Genomic DNA, 20,902 nt, shown 5'->3' with positions numbered 1-20,902 from the left:
TCCTGGGTCAGCCTTTCCCAAGTGGTACTGCCCCCAGGGTGTCTTAGCCCCCTGGTTCTGCCAGGACTGGCAGCTTGGATGACAGGGCTGAGTCCCAGCATCCATTCAAAATAGACACCCCACTCTCACCCCTGAGAGCCTCCTAGTGTCTGGTCAGACCACTGACAACCAGTCCCCGCCCACTCCACCCCCCATGCCTTGCCTCCCTTCCCTTCCTACTTGGACAGATCCTTAGGCACGTCTGTTGTGGAGTCACACCGGTCCCTGCTCTGGCCAGGGGTGACTCAGTGCCTCAGGATCTGGGGTGGCTCCTTCCTCCAGTTTTGGACTCCTGGAGGGGCTGGGTAGAGATTTTGCTAATTAGATTGGCCCCTGCCAGGTAAGTTCTAGCAACCTCCCCTTGGACTCTGATGATGATGGATATCCCTCTTTCCAGCTGTCCCTTCCTGGTGAACCACCTTCCTGCAGCCCTGGCCAGAGCCTGTACTGTGGCGGTCCTCCCTGACCAGTCCTGCCTCATCTGCGAGCCGGGTGTGGCCTGGGCCTGACCTCACTGGGCTCTTTTCCCAGGACACTAGCATGTCAGGAGTCCCAAGGCCTGGTGTGGCTGCTATCAGTCCCTGTGTCTCCAGGCCAGGCCCAGGCTTCTGATTTCTGCCTGCCTTCCTTTGTATCAGGTGTTGCTCAGAGCCCCATTTACTGGGGAGCCTCGTGGGTCTATTTGGTCTCTCCCCTATCCACCCCCAACTGGTCTTTAGCTGGGGGTGGGGGGACTTGTACAGTGAATCAAGTATGCACATTCACAATGACTTCCTTGGCACCAATCATGTATTTCACCTTTGCACTTTTTATACTTCAATAAAAATGGAGATGGAAAACTGCCCATCTGGCTGATAAGGAAGTGGGCGTGGAGGCTCATAACTGGGTGGGAGGTGTGGTATGGCTGCGGAAGAAGAGCAGATAGGGGCTTCAGGAAGTCCCCTCCCCAGTCAATCTGACCCCTTCCTCATCCTGCTTACTTGTGAGCCGGTATGAAGCCAGCTTTCTGACCATATTCCAGGCTTAGAAGTGTGAACAGTCCCCTTCCTTTTTGCACCTATACATTCCAACTGGCCACCAAGTGCTATATCCTAAAACCAGGACCTCTCTCCCCCAAACAGAGCAGACTGTGGTGGACCACAGCACAAGCTTTAGAGTGAGACCAGGGTTTGAATCCTAGTTCCATCACTCACAACCAGCTCTAACTGGTAATTGTCATGTAACTGGTCCCACGTCCGAGACTGTTGCTTAATTTCTCTGAAGATCAGACACACAGTCATCCCTATGTGTGGGGGACTGGTTGCAGCCACCCGACCCCGTGACACCAAAATCCAAGGATGCTCAAGTCCCTTCTATCAAGTGGTGTAGTATTTGCAATATAACCTACACACATCCTCTCTTTACATCATTTCTAGATTACTTATAATACCTAATACAATGTAAATAGTTGCCAGCATGCAGCAAATTCAAGTTTTGCTTTTTGGAACTTCCTGGAATTTTTTTTTCCAAATATTTTTCTATCCAAGGTTGGGGGAACTCTCGGGTGTGGAACCCACAGATGCGAGGGCCGACCGTAACGTATACACTACATAACAGAATGAGTGCCCAGTGGGAACCAGAATGATGGTCATTTCACAGAGGAATGAAGTGATAGTCCCAACCTTGTACAGCCGCCAGGGTTGGAACCCTCATCTCCCAGCCATTCCGGCCCTCCCCACCCCGCCCCTCAGCCTGAGAGCCTTGGCTGTTTCCACCTGCCACCTAGTCACGTGGAGGCTATGAAAGATCCAGCTTTCCTCTTTCGAGCAGTTTTGCTTTGCTTTAAAGGTTAATGTGGTAAAATTTACGTTACATGTATTTCACTACAATTGAAAAACTAAAATGGTTTGTCACAGGGAGGGCAGGCCAGAATTCCACTTGGCACACTGGTCAAGTTCCAGCTGTCTGCTGCTTGCCTGCTGACTGCAATTAGGAGGCTATGATGGCCTCAGGCAGGCCTGTTCTTTTTTTCTCCTCATTGCTTGTTGGGGCTGGGGAAGCCAGGCCAGAGCTGCAGGATCATGACAATGGTTATAAACACGGGCACTGAGCTCCAGGAAGCCAGTCCGCCTGCACAACTGTGACCTTCGTCCAGGTAGCTCAAACAGAAGGCACTGGCAGCCTGTCTCCCTGGCTCTGCTCAGCTCTAAGCTGGGTGACTATTTAGAACAGAAGGGCAGTGACCCAAAGAAATGACAAGACAGGGGAGCAGGAGACGGAGAGCTGTTTACTTGGGTTGGGCTCCTGGCAGGGCCTCTGCCGAGTGACTCAAAAGCCAGTTTACCCCTGCCTTGGCAACAGTGGGTCTCTGGGGGCAGAGTGTAGTGACATGGCTTAAAGGGGTAGGATACCATCAGATGAGGGGCAATTGAACACTTTGCTTTTGGGGGACCCCCACCTGAAGGTGAGGACTCCGACAGTCTTTCCACCATTTCTGACCCAGGAGTTGGATGCGTGGTCAGGTATCATGGTCAGCGTCACATGCAGTTCACTAACAAGCAAGGGCTCCCAGGGCCCAAAGCGGCAGCAGTGGGCGGGCCCATTCTTTTCAGCCCCAGGTTTGGGTTGAATCTAGAATTTCTAACTAGTCCTCTTCTGCCCTGGGGCGTGGCTTCTGGCCTGAAGGGTGTGGGAGGCAACCAAGACAGCACTTGCCTGGGTTTGTCAGTCTCCGGTCTCTAGAACCACCTCTTCCTCTGGGACACCAGCTCTACCTTCCACTCCCTCCCGCCACTGCAGGCGAAATAGGAGGAAGGAGCTGTTTGTCAGATCACGGCAGCTAAACAAACATGCATGGGACCTGGACTTCTGCTTACTTCACTCAGTCCCTTCCCTTCTGTCTGGTTTGCTCAGCCACAACCCCTCTCACCAGATCAGCAAATATCCCAGCAGTCTGGGGAGTCCCCCGCCCCCTGCTTGGCCTCTGCTGGAAACATGGCAGGGACCTGTCACTTGCCTTTCCCTCTGAGCCAAAGGCTGTTGCCCAGGGTGAGTGGTGAGCTGTGCTGGGTAGGAAGGATAGAGAGCTGAGGATAACGGCCTACCAGTTCTGAGGATTTTACTATGGGCGTACCTCACATGCACGTCTACTTCATACATGTTATCTCACTGAATACTCTCACACAACCCTTGAAATGGAAACATTACAGCCAAGGAAAATGAGGCTCTAAGAGGTTTCCTGGGACTTCCCTGGTGGTCCAGTGGTTAAGACTCCGTGCTCCCAATGCAGGGGGCCTGGGTTTGATCCCTGGTCAGTGAACTAAGATCCCATGTGCTGCACAGTGCCGCCAGGAAAAAAAAAAAAAAAAAAAATTCCCGACCAGCCCAAGGCCCCAGGACTCCAAACAGCCTGAATGGCTCTGAAACCTTGCTGTGCCTCACAAGGCACCGCCCTTCCCTCCACGGAGCCTGTCGGTGACCCGGGGCTGCCCAGTGGTGGGAGGAAGTGGGCTAGGTTTTTCGACAGCTTGCAGGACAGGAGGCTATGAAGTACAGAAAAAGTTTATTGGAAATCCCTTGAATACATTTTAAAGTATAGCTCAATATTTCCAAATAAAGTAGGCTGGAGGAGCGGGAGGGGCTCTCCCACCTGGAGACACGACTGGTCCCAGCCCTGTCCCGGGGGTGCTGTGTGGGTCCGTCGAGGGCTCATACCTTTCATTGTACAGGGCTGAGGGACAAGGGCCGGCCTTGACAGTTGCTCTGCTCCTCCCAGGCTCAGCTCAAAGTCAGGGCTCAGCCTCCCTGGCCTCTCACTGATGGGGTCCTGAAGAGAGGCTGCTGCCTGCAGAGGCCAACAATTAGGAGTCAAAGAGGCAAATGGCTAACAGGCCTTTCCATGCTTGGCCTTGGAAGAGGGCAGCGGCTGACATATTGGGATGAGGTGGGGGAGTGAGGGGCAATCAGTAACTTACCAGGGCCTTCGCCCGTCTCAGTGCTGGGGCCTGGGGGGTAAGCCTGGATTGGTTTAGGATGGCCAGCTGGACGCCACTACTGGAAACACTTATTTATTTATTTATTTATTTATTTATTTATGGCTGCGTTGGGTCTTCGTTGTTGTGCGCGGGCCTTCTCTAGTTGCAGCGAGCGGGGGCTACTCTTCATTGTGGTGCACGGGCTTCTCATTGTGGTGGCTTCTCTTGTTGCAGAGCACGGACCCTAGGTGCACGGGCTTCAGTAGTTGTGGCTCGTGGGCCCTTGAGCACAGGCTCAGTAGTTGTGGCGCACAGGCTTAGCTGCTCTGCAGCATGTGGGATCTTCCCGGACCAGGGCTCGAACCCGTGTCCCCTGCATTGGCAGGCGGATTCTTAACCACTGCGCCACCAGGGAAGCCCTGGAAACACTGGAGAATGTGTGCACAGGGGCAGGGCTCAGCCCAACTGAGGCAGCATCAGAGCTGACCCCAGCCCTGAGATCAGCCTTGTAGGTGAAAACAACGCCACGTGCACTTGCTAACAAGCAATTGAGGGTCACCTGCTCTGCTGCAGAACAGCTGCTGCCAATGAATACCCGAGGTGGGCCAGAGAAGCGGGGCTGGGCCTATCAGTTAGGCGGGGAGGAACAGATGGTCAGTGGGTGAGGCTGGGCCCTTGAGTTAACTCAAGTAACAACACCTGAATGCCCAGCTTTGGTTTCTCAACAAGGAACCGATCCAACTAATAAACCTCAGGGCAGTGTACAGACCCTGGGGTTAAAGAAACGTGGCGGCTAGGCCCAGCAGGAAAAGGCCCATTACCCAGCCCTGAGAATCAGGAACAAATGCCCCAGGAGGAGGGGCCTCTCTGGCCTTCCCCGGGGCCACAGTGCCCCTCGGGCACTACACGTGCCACAACTCTGGGGAGTCATCACATTTCGCACCCAAGACTTCCTGGGCTGCCAGAACAGAGTCAGTCTCTCTGGGGAAGCTGGGAGATTCAAAGTTCTCACCAGGAATATGTACATGTCCAAGGCAGAGTGTGATGTCAGTTCAAATGCAGCAATTCTGGGAGGTTCTGCTGCCCTCAGCCAGCCCTATTCTTGGATCCCACCATATACACATGGGAAGGGAAATCCCCAGGGCAGCAACCTAAATCCAAGGAACCTCTACAGGAGGAGGCGCTGCCCCAGGAAGAGGCCCTCCAACCTTCCCCAAGTGAAAACGTCTAACCTCAAACATGTTTCCTCTACAAAATATCTGATTTCTCTGAAAGTAATAAATATTTACTGGGTTCTATAACCAAGGAGCAATGACAGGGGAAGGGAGAGGAAAGAGAAGAACCTTTGCTGTGACTCCAATGACAGAATCCTAGAGAGGGAGGCTTCTGTTTCCATGTAGCTGAGCACAGGCAGCCGCCAGGGCTGCTCGGATGGGCTGGCACAGCCTTCAAGGGTGGGAATGGCTGACTTTAGGGTTCTCATCACCTTGGGCAGGAAGCCTGCCATACTGCCAAAAATACAGGCACGGGGCAGAGAGAGGGAGAGAGAGAGGGGAAGAAGATACCAGAACTAACAGAGAAAGACCCTGAAGGAGAGCTTCCTTCCTTCCTCCTCCTAGCACTGTCTCCTTCCTCTTTCTGCCTCCACACCAGTCTCTGGGCCACCAGCTGGAATGTCGAATGGTGGATGGCAACGGCAGGCACACGAGGGGCCAGCTGCTGGGCAAACCCAGGGCAGGGGGCCGGTAGGAGGAGCGGGATGACAGCCTTTGTGAATCAGCTGCTGAGGGCGGTATAAGCAGAGGGCCCTGCAGAGGGAGGTCAGAGGGTGAGTCCTCTCAAATGCTATCACTGGCCTTCACTGCTGCCGTGAGTCTCCAGGAGTGCAAGAGCAGGGACTTCCGGGTCCCCATGGGGGAACCAGCCTCCCCTCCACCTGGCTTGAAGCGGGACAAGGGATGGGAGCAGCTGACGAGTGGGAGGCTCTCTGTCTCCTGGGACCACAAAAAGGGGATGCTGCTGGTACTCGAGGACACCAACTTTTACTGCAGGGTTTCTACAAAGGCATCAAATTCTCGGACATTCTTCTCGTGCACAGCCAGCTTCTCTGGTAGTGAGTCCTGTACCGGGAGGGGAGAGAAAAGCTGCTTATTCAGGTAGGGCCTTGAAGCCAGCTGTCACCCTGGGCTGAAGGGAGCACGGCAAAGAGTCCGGCTCAGCAGTGCTGGGTTGGAGAGCAAAGTGCGGAGCAACTGAGCAGGCACTGGCCAGTGGGCCTTTGCCCAGCAGGGGTTAGTGGGGGCTGGGGAGGTGGACAGAACATCCTAGGGAATCTAAGCCGGCCACACACATAATGAGATGGAAAAGGACCATGCCAACAACGGGATGACACAGAGAAATTCAACGTGAAGTATCTTTGGCACAGATGAGACTGACATTAGAATAACACAGTAGGTTTAGAGCCCTACAAATTCAGAACGTGTACAAATGATTTTTCACGGCCTGCGCTGGGCAGGCATCAGAATCCCCTGGGGGCACATGAACAAGGCAGTCCCAGCCATACTCCCAAGAGATTCTGACCCGGCAGGTCTACAGTGAGGCCTAGGAATCTGCATCTTTACATCAGCTGAGAAGGGGATGGGTTAGATGGGGTTGAGAGAGAACAATGAAAACAAAAAAACAGAACCATGAGGAGTTAAGTTTAACTGCCCTCAGGTATCAACCATTAATTAAAATTTGGTCCTGATCAGGTGGTCTGTCTCCACTGCTGAATTTGCATTTGAAGAGTTCAGCCATCACAGAAGACTTCCTGACAGGCACGAGATACTTGGTGCCACAGGACTTACAAGGCAGCCCAGACAGGCCAGGTGCCCGGGCGGGTTTGGGAGGCTGGGGCAACCAGCCAGCACTGGCTGCAGCCTCACGTTGAGCCTTTGGACTCCGGTTCCTTCCAGGCAAACTTCAAATGAGAGGCCAGGGAGCCAATGGTTAAAAGCCTAAAATCAGAAGCCAGACTCTTAGGGGTCAAAGCTTGTTTTGCCAGCTCAGTGTAACCACCAGCAAGTTATCTGCTCCCAGTGTCGTTTTTCTCATCTGTATACTGAGATGATAAGAAAACCTACCTCTTAGGGTCATTGAAGATTCATGTAAAGCACTTAAAAAATGCTTGGCACCTAGGAAGCTTCAATAAATGTTAATAATAATGACATTATTGCTGTATTATTATTACTGAGCATGCTTTCCTGATTAAAGCAAATCAAGGGCAGCTAAACCTAGATTCCTATTCCTAGAGCCATTCCTCTGATTTCGACACATGAGGTGATATACCCACCTCAAGCAGAGGGACCCTGACATCTTGTGGCATGGGGCACCCTGAGTTTGCGGCTGTGCAGGGCACTCCTCTGCCCTTCAGAGACAGGAAATAGGAAACACCCTAAGCGGAGATGTGGTCATTACAGTCAGTATCAGGACATCTGGCTGAACACGAGAACCAGGGAACGAGCTCTCCAAGGAAAGGGCAAGAACACCAATGCTGGGGACCTTCTGTTTCTTCTGCCCTGTACCATTGTCATCTGCCTGGCAACCTTAACAGCAGAAGGCAAGAGCTGTTGGAGCAGCCTGGCTTAGTGGCGTCAGCAAGCAGAAGACATCAGGCACCAACAACAGGCGTGTGTGAGAAATGCGGTGACAAGAGTGCCGAGAAAAGGAGGAAATGAGCGCAAGCAAATCTGAGATAATGACCGCCAGGCACAATGCAAATCTCAAGTGTGATTCCAGGAAGGTAATGGTCTAAAAGTCTCCGTCCTGTTACAGGGAAGATGGGAGGTGTGGGCGTGGAGGAGTAACAGGAAGAAATTTCCAGGCCTGTGGAGCAGGAATGACCATCGAAGGAGGAAAGGAGGCCAGAGGATGAGGTGGGGTGGGGGAAGGGGTTTCCATACCAAGTCCTCAGCCATGGACTGTGCCCCGATATCTATGGAGAGGCTGCTCAGCTGAGGGGGGTTCTGAAATTCACGATAGAAGGTCCCCAAGTCCATCGGAAGAATGTCGTCTTTAGAAAAAGCTGGTTTCTTAAAAAACAAGACAGACTCAAGTTTAGCTTGCCTTGGACCACAGAGGAAAATCAGAGGGGGTAAGCTATCAACAACCCTCTTTCCTTCCAGTAATTAGCAAAGAAAAGGCTCCTCCAGGCTTATCCTAGAGAAATCTTTACACCTTTCTCTTCTGGGCAGCTGAATTAAGCCTGGTGATGACATCCCTCTCCCCTGGTTAGGTTTTTGTCCCCTTCCTTCACACTCCGCTCCTTGGAAAAGGGCTATCCAGGGACTTCCCTGGTAGTCCAGTGGTTAAGAATCTGCCTTCCAATGCAGGGGATGCGGGTTTGATCTCCGGTCGGGGAACTAAGATCCCACATGCCACGGGGCAGCTAAGCCCACGCCACAACTAGAGAGAAGCCCGCGTGCTGCAACGAAACATCCCGCGTGCCACAACTAAGACCCGATGCGGCCAAAAATTAAAACATTTAAAAAAAGGGCTGGGGGCTATCCATTCATGAACAGGACCTATGCAGTTACCACTGGAAAATCCCATTTCAAGTTGAATTTCAATCAAAGACATGGCACAAAATGCCTTACTGCGATGGGCCTCCAAATGCCTCCCCAAGCAGGGTGTAAGGGCAGGTTCCCCACATAAGATGCACAGCCAGCACCCACTCCCTCTGCCTATACCGACCCATCTGATCCCTGAAGTCCTATTCAAGTGCAACGGATGCTTCCAGGTTTATTGCCCCCGAAGCAGCAAAGGTCAAGGAAGATGACGGCAACTTACGAAGTCGATCATGACAAAGTCGTCCTGGGTATTGCCACTGCTGCCCCCACTGGAGCCATCAGAGTGCAGGCTGCCCTGAAGAGGAGATGTAGTCTCTGGGGAATCTGGAGGATTCACCTGTTTCAGAATAAGGCAGAGGTAGGGGCTGGTTCTGGGCACTGGCTGTAAACCAAAAGCCAAGGAGCACGGCTAATGGTCTGTGGAGGAATAGTGAATGACTCGCCCAGGAAGGACGACGACTACGGCACCATCTCACTGCAAACTTCAGTCAATGGTGGACTCACCATGGGATCCACATCCTCCAGTTCCAAATTCTTGGCAGCAAACATGGCAAAGGGTATGTCCAAACTGGTCAGGGTCACCTGAAGAGACATGGGAGAAAGTATTAGTGTCCCCCTTCCCCCAGTTTGCCTGCTTCCTCAGAGCCCACCAGAAGCCTGGGGGTCCAGCACGTTTGCACACCTCAGTTGACGATGCCATCCCTCAGGTTCCTGTCTTGTCGGAGACCTCTCCAACCTCCCGTGCCTCCCACTGCGTGCCCACAGCATCAACAGGGGTGAGGGCTCCCCAGGACCCTGGGAGTTCAGCTTTGGAAGCTGGACCCACAGTAATTCAGTGACAACTGCTTTTCACTGGCAGAGCTGAAGAGGAACTTCCTATTTCAAGTTAGGCTGAGGAAATGACACTTCAGTGTAACGTGTCTGTACCTAATGGCGTGGTCTCCTCTCCTATGTGATCACAGAACAATAGTTAACTTTTCTGGAGGGATGTCACAGGTTATTAACCCTCTTCACAAAAAATTCACACACACACACAATTTCGCATGCGATTTCAGTGGTTCCACAGATCCCAGGTAAGACCTCACTCTAAGGGCTCACACATTCTCAGAGTTGCAGGGACAGAAAAATCACCTGGTTGATGGGTTTGTTGACAAAAGCCCCCACTTTCCGGACAAAGATGGTCTCCAAGACATCATGGGGGGAGGCCCGTCCCTCACTGCTGTTTGACACAGTTTCAGTATCCTCACTGGAGGAGAAAGGTAATGTTGGTTCTCATTCTCAAACCATAGCAGAGCCTACTTGGTTCCCCATAAATCCACCAACTTGTGAGGCTGCAGCCTAGGGCAGGAGCTGCCCCCCACCAGCTCACACATGTGGGAAATGGCAATATGAGGTCTGGCAGCTGCCACTGTCACCTTCCCTTTTGAATTAAGAGCAGAGGACTGCATTTCCTGGAAAAGCTAAAAATTATGCATATGTTAATTGAAACTTGGTGTTACAACTGTGTAGAGCTTACATAAAATTTAATCTGTGATACCAATGCTAAGCCTCAATCACCGTGCATCTAGCAATCATACATATAGGCAAGCGGCTCTCATAGCAGCTAGTTTTAATATTAATCTAATTACAAAGCCAGCCTCAAGATTTCAGATTTTTCCTGTCCTGTTTTGTTTTGCTATCTAAAGCTCCACACCACGTTTCCTCCCTTCTCTCTGCCCCCAGGCATCCCTCTGTTCAGCAGATGTTCCAGTGACACGTTCAATTTGGCTGCTCCCACTCCCTCCCTCTAGACCGAGGCTGAGTCCTGGAAGATGGGGGACTCTGGGCAGCAGAAACAGGGGCCCATACTGTCGCTGCCAGACTAGTAGTCATAGCCCTTCAAGCAGCAGGGGATGGGAAAGCCTCAAAGCAGGGGCTCAAGATGGGGAACACTATGCAGTCCACGTGGCCTCTAGACTCCAGCCAGCAGGGAGGATCAGCATTTAAGAACCCCCTACACAGGGTCCTCTGTCTTAAGTTACTCCCAGTCATACCCCAGGAATCAAGGCTCAGAAAACGAGAGTGTAAAATGACCAAGAGGATCCTCCTTTGATTCTCTGACAGGAGGAGGGATAAGAGGATGGAAGTTTGGGGAGCCAGGAATGAAAGTAATTACTTTTCCTTCCCAAACAATCTCCTCCTCCTCCATCTCCACTGTGGGAATGGAAAAAAAACCCCAGGAATTTCTATTATCTGAAAGTTCGTTTAAGATGTGGTGGGGCAATCAACGTCATTATCTCTGAGGCCTTCCAGTTAAGGGAGGGAAGGGCAGGTAAAGACAGGCCCAGCTTCCCAATCCAAGGAGCTAGGCTTGTGTCTGGCCATTTTGTGAGCTAAGTGCTCTCTTAGGCAAATTGCTTAACCCTTCTGAGATCCTCTCGTCTTTTAAAAGGAGGTAACCGTGGTGATTTTTGCAGGGTGGGATTATGAGGACTTTTATCTCCACCTAATCAACGTCTTCAAATTTTGAATTTTACAGACTGTATCACTTCTGCAATCAGAAAAGATTTTTTTTCTTTTTTAATTTTAGTGAGGGAAAATAGTTGTTTCTAAAGGATCTCCATGAGGCATTAACATAGTAGAAAAAGAAGATCAATCCTAACTACCACCACAGACACACTGTGACTCCCGATGTCAGGGTTATGGTTAACGACGCCCTGTTCTGGTCTCAGAAAACACTGAGGATGCCAAGGGAATCAATCCTGGGGTAAGAGAGAAACATCTGAAAAACACCTTCACTGGATGAGGGTGAGAAGCACCAAGCCCGATGCTTGCTGTTAGCAGCAGTGCCCAGGGAGAGCTTCCTCACATATCAGCTGCAAAGTACGATTCTTATTGAGAATTTTAAGGATTCCACATTTTCCCCTCAAAGGCCAAGCCTGAGCCAATGCTGAAAGCTACTCTTTACTGATACCAAATAAGCACATGTATCAGGGAGGACAGGTCCCTGGCTGGTCCGAAGAGCAGCAGAGCTAAGATGTGAACTCACCTGCTGGAAGGTGTGGCAGCACAGTGGGCCCCATCAGAAGGGGTGTAGGTTGTCAGTCTCTCCTGGTCACCAGCCTGGGCACCGTGGGCAGGCTGGTTGGGAGCAAGGGGTACCCCACCTTCCTTCCCGGGAACCATTAGCTTTGGGGAAAAATGGAAAAATACAGCGAATCATGGCCGTGTCAGGTAGAAGGGGAAACTCACGGCCTAGCATGATGGTAGGCCTAGCATCTGCTTTCCAGCTTTTCCATCACCAGTGCTGCCACCAAGTGGGCAGGAAAACTTGGAAATCTTTATCCTCTCTGGGGCTCAGTTAATGGAAGACATGCATGGAAATGACTACAGAGGGAAAGACAGGGAGAAAACACTTGGGAAACTCTTCTTTCCTTCTTTGAAGTCTAAAAGGTCCCCGCTCAGAATCATCTTAGTCCTCCAAAGCTACAGAAGAGCTTTGAACACTGGTGTCTCAAGAGGCCCTTCAAATGTGTCAGGACAGGGGAGGCAGCATAGGAACCCCTAGTGTCCTCCCCATCTTTAAAGATACCTGGTAAGGGTGTGTGGTGTTTAAGCCGGCAGCAAACACTGCTGGACAACCCAGGTCAGCTGATCCAACGCCCAGGGCAGCAGGCTGACAGGAAAGGCGAGAGCTTGAGAGCTAAGCAAGAGAAAAACAAAGAAGGGCAGAGGAAAGGAGGAGGAAAAAATAGGCAATCCTAGAGTATGACTAATGATCGAGATCGGCAGAGAGGTAAGGAATGGATCCCAGCCCACATCCTCATGGTGCGGGGGGCCTGATGTAAGGGTTAAAGACAGACCAGGCCATTACTCTGTAAATAAGAAAGCAGACTTGTTTGCAGTGGGATTGAGATTCCCAGCTCTGTGCCTTCCAAAAGCCTCAAATGAGTTCCCTGCGCCCCCTTTTCCCAGGGGCTCAGCTAACTGTTTCAGTTTCCACCCCAGTAGATCTGTAGAGCACAAGCCTGGGCAGAACTCGGAGCCAAAGTCATCGGTTTTTCCCAAGTCATTCTATTTTCTCCTTTGACCTTGAGGTCCCTTTGAAACAGAAGCAGTCTTCTCTAATCACACCCTCCATCACCACTGGGTTTGGGAGGGTTCCTATTTATACTGAAAAAGAAAGAAAACCATTCTTGGATGGTTTATTTGGAAAAAAAGATATAAGCAACTCCATGTATTTTTCACATCAATGGTAGGAGGAGGGGCAAATGACAAATCCTATTTTGGGCTGCTGTGCTATGGCTGTATACTGTTAAAAATCAATTACCATGCCTCAAAATAACCCATAGAAAACTTGGGGATATTTAAATAGCTATACCTTGTACTTTACAGTTTTTAAATAAAAAGATACCGTCTGATTATATATACCCCCTTCTTCCCAGTATGGACTCACTTGATGGGAAAAGGCCAGTCCTGCCATGGGGACCCTCAGAGTGTCCGTCACCACAGGAGTAGGGGTCTGAAAATGTGCCTTTGTGACAGTAAACACACACTGTGCACAGATACACACAGAGACAGGAGAAACAAGAGAAGAAAAAAGAAAAGGGACTTGAGAAAGAAGTGAAAAAACTCTGGAAAGGGCAGTTGCAATAGAGGCTGAAATGTACAATGAAGTCAGGAGGGAAGCAGGGAGAGAGCTGCATGACTGCCTTTGGAAAAGGACCGCTTGGAAGGATGTGAAGAAGAGATGTTTATCCCTGGTGCTCTCCCTGATGAGCAGGTGGAAAACAAAGCTGAGTTGAGCTGCTATGACTTGGCGAAATCTGAACCAAGCATTAGTCTGTCTTTAGTCAAAAGAGGGTGGAAGTTAGAGAACAGCTTCCAATAGGAAGGTCCTGAGAACAGACACAAGTTGTGCTAAGCAGGAATGAGGACACTGAGGTTAAGATGTTAGACTGAAAGCCTTTTTCTGGGGACTCAGGATCTGCGGGCTCAGGTTTAAATAGTTGACGTTTGTTGGCTGGAACTTTAAAATGCTCAGATACCCAGCTGCAAACTTTCCTACATAATCTCAGGGAAGATGAGTTGGGGTGTGCAGGTGTAGGCATCAGGGTGTGTGTGTGCACGCTCTTACAGTCCCTGACGGTGTAGGAGAACTTCATGGAGTAAAAGCTAGGGCATTTTCAAAACTCATGATTTCAAAGCTAATTATGGGTATGATGATTGTTTTGGGTCTTCCTGTTCCATATTTAAGTCTCACCAATTAGCTAATTAACGCCTAGAAATGGAGGTAGGACCTTAAGTCACAGTAGCAGGTTCAGGGTCACAACTATTTCTTGACTCAACTCTGTGCCCAAATGACACAATGATCCTTATTTTGTTGGGCGGGGGGGAACCCAGCTCATTAACATGTATTCACTGGATTCTAGCAAAAGCTCAAATAGAAGTTGTTGAACAATTATGCAATTCCCTAGGTTAAACCAAGGAAGAAACTATTTCAATATTTACAGGAACAAGGAGACCAGATGGCATATGATTTTTCTCTCTCTGTTCTACCATCAAGGTTCTAAATGAGTATTTCTGCACCAAACTGTACCAGTCTTGATTACAGGTACTCAGGGAGAAGTGACAAGGCTCACCCATGGGGTGCTCAGTATTGATGAGATCTTGACGTGATCTACTTTTAAACTGTAAGAAGACACAACTGATACCATGAAAAATACAGACTCTCCTTACGCAGGTTAACAAACTTTTTTGCAAACATCAGGTACAGAAACTACTTAACTTCCCTTTACTTTTGGGGTCAGCTCGAATTTCCACTGTATCAGAGAAAAAGACAAACTGATTTGTTAAGGCCCAGACTCACCATGCCTCATATCTCCCAAGTTTATATACTGTTTATGAATTTATGACGTGTAAAACAAAACTGTTTAATGAACATTAAATGACATATTCACATTCTGATGATCTTAAAAAACAATCTACTCACTAATGTGCACTAGTAAGAAAGTCGGCTCTCCCCCCCTTTTTTGGTCAGGATTGTTCCATGTCAGCAAGCATACCAGAAGCTACCCCCTCCCAGAGCAATGGTGACATCCATGCCTACATATACTAATAGGTGGAGGGAAAAAACCATTTCCACACCCCCAAACCAAACTGTCTAGGTAACTTTACAACAAGAATCTCTTTAACTCTAAACTGGGACAACAGAAATAATAGTGATCCATGGATTTTGTAAAGTGCTTCACACACCAGTTAGCTTTTGTGCTTAACTTCTGCTTTTTTTTTTTTTAACTTCTGCTTTTAAAACAAATTAGAACTATAATTTTAATCCAATACCTAACAACCCAGGATATAATAAATTAAATTTTTTTCTTAATTAAGAAAACATAGAAAATAAAAATGTATGGATAGCTACTTAATTTGTTGGGTCCCCCAAGTCAGATGGTGAAAAGGGATAATCTGGGCTAATTTCAAGGAAAGTAGAACAGACTGATGTCTAGAACCATCTAATATGAAAGCAAAGAGAGGGAAATAATAGAGATGATGGGCAGGCAATGGATAGAAGATGAAGACTTGGGGTGGAAGGGAAGAAATGTGCCCCTGAAATTCTGAAATTCAGTCAGCTGGCAAAAATGATTCCTTATCTGAAGCAGTCTCAGTACCACATACATCATACAACACTTCTTTGTGAGAAGTTCTCACATTGTTTGGACACTGTGTTTATTGAAACTGGATTTGACACTGAAGATGGACTCGAGTGGAAAAGTTAATGGTTAAAAATGTTCAGAGAGGGAATGCAGATAGGCAGATATCTGTGTAACTATTAAGAAAAACTGCACAGCTGGTGTCTTACTGGCATTTTATGCTAAATTATCATTGGCTCCTTTTGTGCTCCTTCCATTATGAGGAACCATATTTACCACTTCAAAGAAGTAGCTACCAAATTAACAAGTGTAGGTTAGAGTACCTCTCTGGTACCAGAACACATTTCTGATTTTCTGTGACTGATTTTCTAGGGAATTTTCAGATGTCCCAGGAAGGTAAAGGTTACATGTAATCTTGCAGGTTAAGAATGATTACAGACTAGAAACACTGCAATATTACCAGCTGGATAAGAAGGCTCTCCTTCACCCCTCAAAATAACCTCCTTGAAATAATCACCATCACCACCAAGAGATTGTATCTAAATTTTGACACCATTTCATAAGGCCCATATATGTACCAAATAACTACTGCCACCCCAGATCCTGTTTCCCCCTACCTGGGATGGAGGGGAGGTGGAAAAAGAGGTGGTACACACTTCTTGAGAATCTTCCACAGAAGGATATGTTACTCCAGTGTCCTCACCAGCGGTTCTATGGTGAGTGGAAAAGAAATCATCAACTGACTGACGGCAGTCAATTTCAGAAAGGATACAAAGAGAGGTTAGATACGGATGCAAGTTGTGACATGAACTGTTTCAGGCAGAGTTCCTAATGGCAAGAGAGGTATGTTGAATCCTTGATAATTTCAAACATTTCCAGAAAGCAGCATCTAGAGGTTGACAATGGCTTTTTTTTTTAATCCAAACATTTTACCTGAAATATCATTTGAGAGGATTTTCTTAAGCCTGGCCAGTGTTGTGACCAAGAATTATCAGCAATAGAGAATGCAGTGAAACAAAAGTCTAGACTCCAAAGACAAAACCGATCCAACTTCATGAGTCCTTTACAGAAAGGCAGTATCTCTCCTGATACAAATCTATTCCAATCTCTAGAAAATTCTGTTATCTGGGATCTAGGTCTGGAGATATTTGATTCTGATGTATAAAACTGCATTGTGCCAGCCAATGGTGACCTGAAAACCATTTAATTTGCAAAGGACATTCTACAAATTACTGCCACTCTCACAGTCTCGAAGTAAAATCAAATCAAAAGTCAAATCACTACTATCCAGATCCAAACTATGCAAGAATTTCCTGAGACCTGGTCCACCCTGAGTCTTGGTATACCTTATAGGCAGCAGCAAGAATGAAAGCTGGCCACTCCGCTTCTCTCCACATGGCGTCTCCATCAGTGCCCCTGCCTAGCAGTGAGTGCTGATAAAGGTGCTCTGTGGACCTGTGCAAGATGGATGCTTCTGCCTAGCTGCAGTTTGGGAAAGTGTTTTTCACATTCCTCACCTGTAATTGCAGGGATGCATGGGCGAGGAGCTGGGATAGGGACGGTCCACAAAGTGATCAATAATAATCCCCATGATAGGTGGGGTCCTCTCAAAGTGCCTGTAATGCAGTAAACAGATTGCCGTATTTGTTAGAATGCCTTGTCAAGTCCCCCTGAAGTCCTCAGAGAGCCCCTCGCCTCTTATCTATTGGCAGGAACCACAGAGCCTGAACTACTACATCCCTAAATATAAACCACAAATTTTACATTGGCTCTGGGACACTCAGATTCTCCAATCTGGAAGAAGGGTTCTCAGTTCAGCAATGGAGAAGCTGAATTGTAGGCTCAGCCACAAGGTTTGGAGGAAAACAACTTTAATATCTTTAGAAGAGTTCTATTGGATTCCAAAGCTCTTTCCTCACCTGGTGGACATGAATGCCAAGTTAATTCTGTAAGCACAAGAAAGAGTGATGGTGCCCACAGGGGTACCCACTGTCCCAACACGAACTGTCTGGAAACCTAGGAAAAGAGATAAATAAGTAGGTTTTTCCAGAGAATACTTACAGTACCCACAGTCTGTCTTTCCCTGAACCACTTAGCCTGCTGTACAATCTCTGGCATTACCCACTTAGCACCCTGAGTGCAGCAGCCTCAATTTCATGCATACGTGTATGTGTGTATATATATTTTTTCCAATTTATTCTATATTGACCTAATATTGCCAGGGGAAACAGCATTCTATTTCCAGATAAAACTACCTTCAAAGAGGTAAAATGATGATTAGTCCTAAAGCTTGAACAAGTCCTAACCAACCCTGTCCAGATGTGCTACTAAGACAGCAAAGGGGCACAGGGAGTTTCTCACATAAACACCTCAATTTATGAAGTAAATGCACTCCCACCCAAGTTGCCACCCCAGAACTAAATATAGAAAAGAGTCAGAGTGTTACAACAAAGTTTTCCTGGTGTTCTTGGTTTCATTTCCAATTTTTCAAAATTGTTGATGCTCATCAGGGACATTTAACATGCTCATTGTAGAAAATTAGGAAAACAGACAGTCGTATAAAGCAGGGGTCCCCAACCCCTAGGAGACCGGGCCACAGAGCAGGAGGTGAGTGGCGGGCAAGCGACTGAAGCTTCATCTGCCACTCCCCATCACTAGTATCACACCCATTTCCGTGGAAAAATTGTCTTCCACAAAACCGGTCCCTGGTGCCAAAAGGTTGGGGACCGCTGGTATAAAGAGTAAGAAAGAATACTGAGTTACTGGAACTTTTGGGAAAATTATTCACTCATTCCCTGGTGGCTCTTTGGACCACCTACCTGTCTTTTCCTTACTTGTATCACTCATACTAAAATCACAAGCTATGTATTATTACAGGCAGCATCCAAGCATATCTCTGAAGTCTGGAGAGCTCTTAACAATACTACGAATGTTTTTCAACCTTGATACATACCTTCTCCTAAGCCATTCAGCTGAACTTCCCCAAAATATATTCTGTAGGGAAGCAAGAAAAAAAAATGTTACCTGATTCTTTATTCTAAGGGCCTACATACCAAACACCGAGAAACAAAATAAACAAAACCAACCCTTCTTTTCTTATCTGCATGAACATCTCTCCTAATGGTGCAATATTGCTACCACTTGATTAAGCTGTAGACATGGGCATGTAGATGGAGAGGACTGGTTAAGAAATTAGGAGAATAGGGACTGCCCTAGTGGCACAGTGGTTAAGAATCCACCTGCCAATGCAGAGGACACGGCTCTGAGCCCTGGTTGGGAAGATCCCACATGCCGCGGAGCAACTAAGCCCGCGCACTGCAACGAAGAATAGCCCCCTGCTCACCACAACGAGAGAAAGCTGGCGCACAGCAACGAAGACCCAACGCAGCCAAAAATAAATTAATTAGTTAATTAAAAGAAAAAAAAAGGATCAGTTAGTAAATATTTTATGCTTGTGGGCCACATAGTCTGTAGCAACTACTCAGCTTTGCTGTTATACTGCAAAAGTAACCATTGATAATAGGTAAACGAATGGAGTGGCTATGTTGTAAGACAATCTTATTTATAAAAACAAGGGACTTCCCTGGTGGTCCAGTGGTAAAGAATCTGCCTTCCAATGCAGGGCATGCAGGTTCAATACCTGGTTGGGGAACTAAGATCCCACATGCCGCGGGGCAACTAAGCCCGTGCGCCACAACTTCTAAGCTCACGTGCCTCAACTAGACAGCCTGTGTGCCCCAAACTACAGAGCCCACGCGCTCTGGAGCCTGTGCGCCACAACTAGAGAGAGAAAACCTGCATGCCACAACTAGAGAGAAGCCCACACGCCGCAACGAAGAGCCCGCGCGTCACAATGAAAGATCCCGCATGCCTCAACGAAGATCCCATGTGCCACAACTAAGACCCGATACAGCCAAAAAAGAAAAATAAATACATAAATTAAAAAATATATATTAAAAAATAAAAACAAGCAAATGGTCTGCTGACCATAGTTTGCTGACTCCTGCCATAAAGTAATACACGAATGATGTTAATAAACTGTCGCCAAAGGAGATTTTGCTAGGTACCCTCTGACAAAAAGCTGACCATCAGCTCACTACTCATCTGAATATCGGTACAGTGCTTTAAATAATCTGATTATGTTCCACTTTTTCTTGGTTATATTCTTTATGCCACTCAGGTGCTAAGCAAAAGTTTTCTTCACAGATAGTACACAATAAAACTTTAATACAGTCTTGATGAACAACAAATTCAGAATGATTTTTTATAACAATGTAGTTTTACAGTGAAATTGTCAGATCTACAGGATCAGGGGAAAAATGATAGTACAGCAAAACAAACAAACAAACAAACAAAAAACCAAGACAAGACTATTGTTTAACGGTCTAAGGCTACACTGTTAACCTGTTACCAATAGTACAAAAAGGAAAAAAAGAGCTAAATCTACCTCCGACATAACGTACTTCTCTATGGTTTAAGCTACAGCTATTTGTATCCAAAAAGCAATCCTAAAAGATAAGCAATCAGTGAGCAATAAATACTGTATTACTCCAGAGATACAATGAAGACTTGAAACACAGGTATGAAAAGGACCAGGAGTCCTAGTTAACTAAGCTGATGACCAGTAGTGTAACATGGCTACTTACAGAAGAACCAAAGTGAAGGAAACTTAGCATAGGTAAATGGGAAATAAGAGTTAGAAAGGAATCTATTATATCTAAATAAAAGTCTAATAATTTTCAAATGGAATACTCATCCTGAAACCTGAGAAGACAACAAAAATGTATTAAAGACTTGGAAAAACAAATATAGGTAGGGTTGCTGGATTATTTCAACAGAACTAGTTAAGTCTCTAATCCTTGGTCCTTCCATCCTGCTATACTAATTCTTCTAAAGATCAGCTCTAGAGACCTCCCTGGTGGCACAGTAGTTAAGAATCCACCTGCCAATGCAGGGGACACGGGTTCAAGCCCTGGTCCGGGAAGATGCCACATGCCACAGAGCAACTAAGCCCATATGCCACAACTACTGAGCCTGCACTCTAGAGCCCGTGAGCCACAACTACTGAGCCTGTGTGCCACAACTACTGAAGCCCACGCGCCTAGAGTCCATGCTCCGCAACAAGAGAAGCCACCACAATGAGAAGCCCATGCACCGCAACAAAGGGTAGCCCCTGCTCGCTGCAACTAGAGAAAGCCCGTGCGCAGCAACAAAGACCCAAGGCAGGGGAAAATAAATAAATAAATAAATTACTTAATTAAAATAAATAAAATAAAGATCAGCTCTATAAATAAATGTAAGCCAAAGGCTAAAACCCATGGCTCATCACTAATATGAAACAGAGTCTTGGATGACTTAGAAACCCTTGACTTTCCATGCTCTGCTCTCACACTTTGCTACACATCCTCCTCACCACCGCTCTGGTCCATTTGACAATCTGAGTACAGCTCGTTTCCGCCCCCCATTTCTGTTCCTTGCCATCTGCGGTACACCCCACCTGGAATGATCATGCTCCCTCACTTCCAACAGATGAAATTTTCACTGCCTCAAGGTCTAGCTGGAATGCTACTTCCTCCATGAAGCCTGTCTTGATTCTCCCACCCAGAACAAACTCTTTCTTCCTGTGTTTTCACAGCACTTTTTTTTCCTGACACTGCTATGCAAATCCTGCTTT

The 20,902-nt window shown here is 47.6% G+C and overlaps 1 protein-coding gene across 13 annotated transcripts in view; it reads right to left on the bottom strand.

Annotated features, from left to right (window-relative positions):
• ATG13 (autophagy related 13) overlaps positions 1-20,902 on the bottom strand; it is a 61,756-nt gene that overhangs the window by 11,630 nt on the left and 29,224 nt on the right. For 5 of the 13 annotated variants that reach the window (XM_033860594.2, XM_033860595.2, XM_033860596.2 and 2 more), the window contains 11 exons: positions 18,182-18,222; positions 17,148-17,244; positions 16,746-16,844; positions 15,846-15,939; positions 12,171-12,281; positions 11,628-11,767; positions 9,731-9,845; positions 9,104-9,181; positions 8,820-8,936; positions 7,934-8,062; positions 3,562-3,862 (listed from right to left, as the gene is read on the bottom strand). In XM_033860594.2, coding sequence (XP_033716485.1) covers positions 3,581-3,862; positions 7,934-8,062; positions 8,820-8,936; positions 9,104-9,181; positions 9,731-9,845; positions 11,628-11,767; positions 12,171-12,281; positions 15,846-15,939; positions 16,746-16,844; positions 17,148-17,244; positions 18,182-18,222 — 1,303 coding nt within the window. In that variant the 3' untranslated portion in view covers positions 3,562-3,580. Of the gene's footprint in view, positions 1-3,561; positions 3,863-6,015; positions 6,113-7,933; positions 8,063-8,819; positions 8,937-9,103; positions 9,182-9,730; positions 9,846-11,627; positions 11,768-12,170; positions 12,282-13,034; positions 13,134-15,845; positions 15,940-16,745; positions 16,845-17,147; positions 17,245-18,181; positions 18,223-20,902 lie in introns of those variants that run through there. The other 8 variants (XM_033860607.2, XM_033860598.2, XM_033860602.2 and 5 more) reach the window with 8 other exon arrangements.

This window comes from Tursiops truncatus, chromosome 8 (genome assembly GCF_011762595.2).
Source record: "Tursiops truncatus isolate mTurTru1 chromosome 8, mTurTru1.mat.Y, whole genome shotgun sequence".
Classification (NCBI taxonomy): domain Eukaryota; kingdom Metazoa; phylum Chordata; class Mammalia; order Artiodactyla; family Delphinidae; genus Tursiops; species Tursiops truncatus.
Note: the sequence above shows the minus strand (reverse complement) of the source record. Positions and strands in the feature narration are given on the sequence as shown.